General features: G+C 27.2%; 1 protein-coding gene across 1 annotated transcript in view; it reads left to right on the forward strand.

The window, feature by feature from the left end:
- Window positions 1-1657, forward strand: part of LOC106679913 (very low-density lipoprotein receptor) — a gene marked incomplete in the record, with an annotated part of 66885 nt that extends 65228 nt beyond the window's left edge. Inside the window, 1 exon segment of the mRNA XM_067051509.1 lies at window positions 462-1657. Coding sequence (XP_066907610.1) covers window positions 462-506 — 45 coding nt within the window.
- Window positions 1658-3650: the final 1993 nt, after the last annotated feature.

Consider the following 3650-nt stretch of genomic DNA (forward strand, 5'->3'; position numbering starts at 1 on the left):
ATATATATATATATATAGTTGACCGTAAAACTTGAATATAAGAAGATGGTCAGGGTTTGGTCAAAAAGAACAAATAGTGTATAACTATTTAATGTCCAACGTTTCGCCCCACTTTGCAGGGCTTCATCAGGGCTGTTCTAAGTGATAGGTTAACGATAGTTTAAACAGCTGTTTAACCTATCACTTTGAACAGCCCTGATGAAGCCCTGCAAAGTGGGGCCAAATGTCGGACATTAAATAGTTATAAACTACTATATGAATAATTCACCAGGACAACTATTATTTATATATACTTTTTTTTTTGTTAACCATTGTTGAATTTGGTTATATGTTGATCTTTTTTTTTCAATGTACACTTTATTCTTGACAGCTTCTTAAATCGGCTGTAATAGTCGAACTATATAAGCATCAATGTTACATTTCAATTCTATTTATCTATTTGATTATTTTTTTTTTTTTAGGCTCATGAACCATTAACAAGTCCTGGTACAAATGAATACGTATAATTTATATAGTGGCTCAAATTTTGTTATACTAGTCAGCCTGTGAGAGCAACTGTGCCAAATATTTTACCGAACATTTGTCAGTGAAGAAAAGTTCACCTTCCATCTTGTGACTACTAAAAGCTTGCCATGACTTCAGTTTTGTATTTTATAGAATTAGATAATGGACTTCATGTGCCACATTTATTAAAAGTATTTTATTGTAATCCAAGTCATTCTTTATGAAGTATTAGTCACCTATTACTTTAATAAAAATATTAATTACATACATATGTATATTTTGTACAACATTCTGATTTATGAACTCAAGATGTTAAGTTTTGGTTCATACGTATTTTTAAATTTTTTTCTTAGATTGATGTCTTTATTAAACTAATATTGTTAGTAAAATTTAACTAATTTTTGAATGTATGTAGGGTAAGATATTTTCTCCTGAATTTGTCTAACTAAAAACAAAATATGATGATTCTTTGAAATAAAATATTGTGAATGGTTCAATAATAATTTGTTTTTTTCTATGCTGTGTCATCCCTTTATTCAGCTTCAGAAACATGACAGCTTTGGCCTCTTATTTACATTTATAATATGGTTTCTAATAGTAACATTAAGAAAATAGGTGTTTTCTTTAATATCTAGACATTTATAAATATCTTATTTTACATAGATTTCAACTAAGAAACTAAAAAACAAGTATCTTCCCATGTAAACAGAATGATTCCTTAGAAAAGGAATGCATGTATGTGTATATATCAATTCATAACTTTGATTTCCAATTTAATTACAAATTTCTGATTATAAATAAAATGTAAAACTTATAAATTAATTAAAGTAGATTCTCTAGTAATTCCTTCATAAACATATAATTTTAAAAAAAAAACATTAAAAAAAAATACCCTGCAGAAGACATTCATTGTTTTATGCTTTCAATTTTTTGGGATAGTAAAATGTATTGACAAAAAGAAAAAAAAAAAAAAGGGGAGATAATTTAAAGTTCTTTTTATTGTAGCATTTTATTTTTCTATTCTATGCTTGTAAAGTGTATCTTTCATAAAAGCTTTTATTTATTAGATGTTCATCTTTTGTTAATTGTTATGTAATTTTAAATGATGTTTATTGTTAATTGCAAATATTACCATTGTGGAAAAAGAAGTAAACTGTAAGAAATTATTTCCTTATACTTTCTTATTTCGTATTGTAAATAAATTAAATAATAGACTTTTCTATTAACTATCATATAGGGTTATTTGTTATAATGTAAATTTCTTTGACACCCTGAATAAATATTTGTCTCTGTAATAACTGCTTCATGTTATAACAAAATTTCATGCATTATATATTTTAGTTATTACTGTTCTAATGCATATGTACTTGTAACATATTTTCTTCTTGTATGTTAACAAAAAATAAATTAATAAAAATTTTGAATGAAATTGGTTTTAAGTAGTATACATATATAATCTTTAATTAATTTTTATAAAATGCCAACAAATGGTGTTACGAATTATTTTGAATTTTAAAAAACTATTTACTTTGTTTTGAAAATTAATTTTAATAAAATTATGGAAATTTCTTTGTACTAAAGAAAAATTATGTTCCAATCTGTCCATTGTTGCTTCTTTGTAAGTGAATTTTGAAAGTAAAATAAACGATCTATTAAGAAATGTGAATTTCATTTATTAACTGGAACTAAGCATTTCAGACTATTAATTCTTTGTTACCAACCAATAACATTTTTGGGATGATCAGCCAGTACTAAATCACACTAACACATATTTACATATCACATATTACATATTTTTTCAATACACGGATATTAATACATTAAATAAAATTATAATACCCACTTCATTTAGTAGGTATACTGGGCGGCAGTTCATGTCCATCCTATTGTTGGTGGCAGGAGTAGATCACAGAATACCCAGCATGGTAATGTTATAAATTGAATACAAAACTAAGGATTTACCTGCTGAAAAACTGGAACAAACTGTTTGTGTTTATTTTTTAAAAATAAATTAAGGTTTCAATAATCATTGAAATTAATCGTTTCAATTCATTTCACAAGTAATATTTTCAATCAAACTGTAATATAAGGGATTTTGTTAAATAACACTGTTGAAATATAATCTGTTTTTACTTCATTACAAACTTTACAAAACAAGCATGGCTCCTTAATCGCAAACACAACTAGGTTCAGATCCAAAGATCTTGTGCTTTTCCAACAATACAACATAAATGATCGGTTATATGTTTGATATTCATTAACCAGAATCATAATGACTACCATTTCCAACTGTAATGGAACTTAGGTTTGCATCAAGCATTCAAGACTTGGGACATCTGCCACTATCTAGACCCTCTACTGATATGAATAACTGGACCAAAGATAAATGTTCGTCCATTTTTTTCCTTTAATATAAGATTTACTTCACAACCAGGTTATTTAACACTGTATTATACCTCCATTTCATTGTCTTTTAATGTCAGTCACTCAGTTGTAATTTACTATGATTTAGTTATCAATAGATTCAAAGCTATTAACTAATTTTAGATTAAGGTTTTAATAATATTTTTTTCAAAGTTTGTGTTCAAACTATAATACTAATATAAATATATTTATTCTCAAAGTAATTCACAACAATGAATGCCCACATAGTTGATAAGTGACCATGTTGAAAGCTAAAAACCAGATGGATAAACAGAATCATGGCTGGAAATCAGTAGCCCAAGACAGGCACGCATGGAGAAGGCTGATTCGGGCAGCTAAAGATCTGCAAGGTCTGAAGAGCCAACTGAAAAAATATATATGTATATATATATTTATATAAGTTAAGTATTGGTGAAAGCAAAATGTCAAAAAAGAGAAGAAGGAATAAGATGTTTGAACTGCTGTAACATACTGGCTTTATTGGGTTCAGCACATCTTTATATCTACACATGATCAGCTGATCTGCTCAGTCAGCTGACATCGAAGTACCAGCTGACTGTAACTCCCCCCGCCAGTTTATGAACAATCCTCGTAAACTTATACTGTATAATATAACATATATATTAAAAAAAATATGGAAAACTGTTTACAATAAAAAAAAAAAAATCTATACCTATATACAAAAACTCACAAGTTGATCAAAAGTAAACACTATATACATA

Source organism: Halyomorpha halys, unplaced genomic scaffold, assembly GCF_000696795.3.
Source record: "Halyomorpha halys isolate HHAL.00 unplaced genomic scaffold, Hhal_1.1 Scaffold231.1, whole genome shotgun sequence".
Classification (NCBI taxonomy): domain Eukaryota; kingdom Metazoa; phylum Arthropoda; class Insecta; order Hemiptera; family Pentatomidae; genus Halyomorpha; species Halyomorpha halys.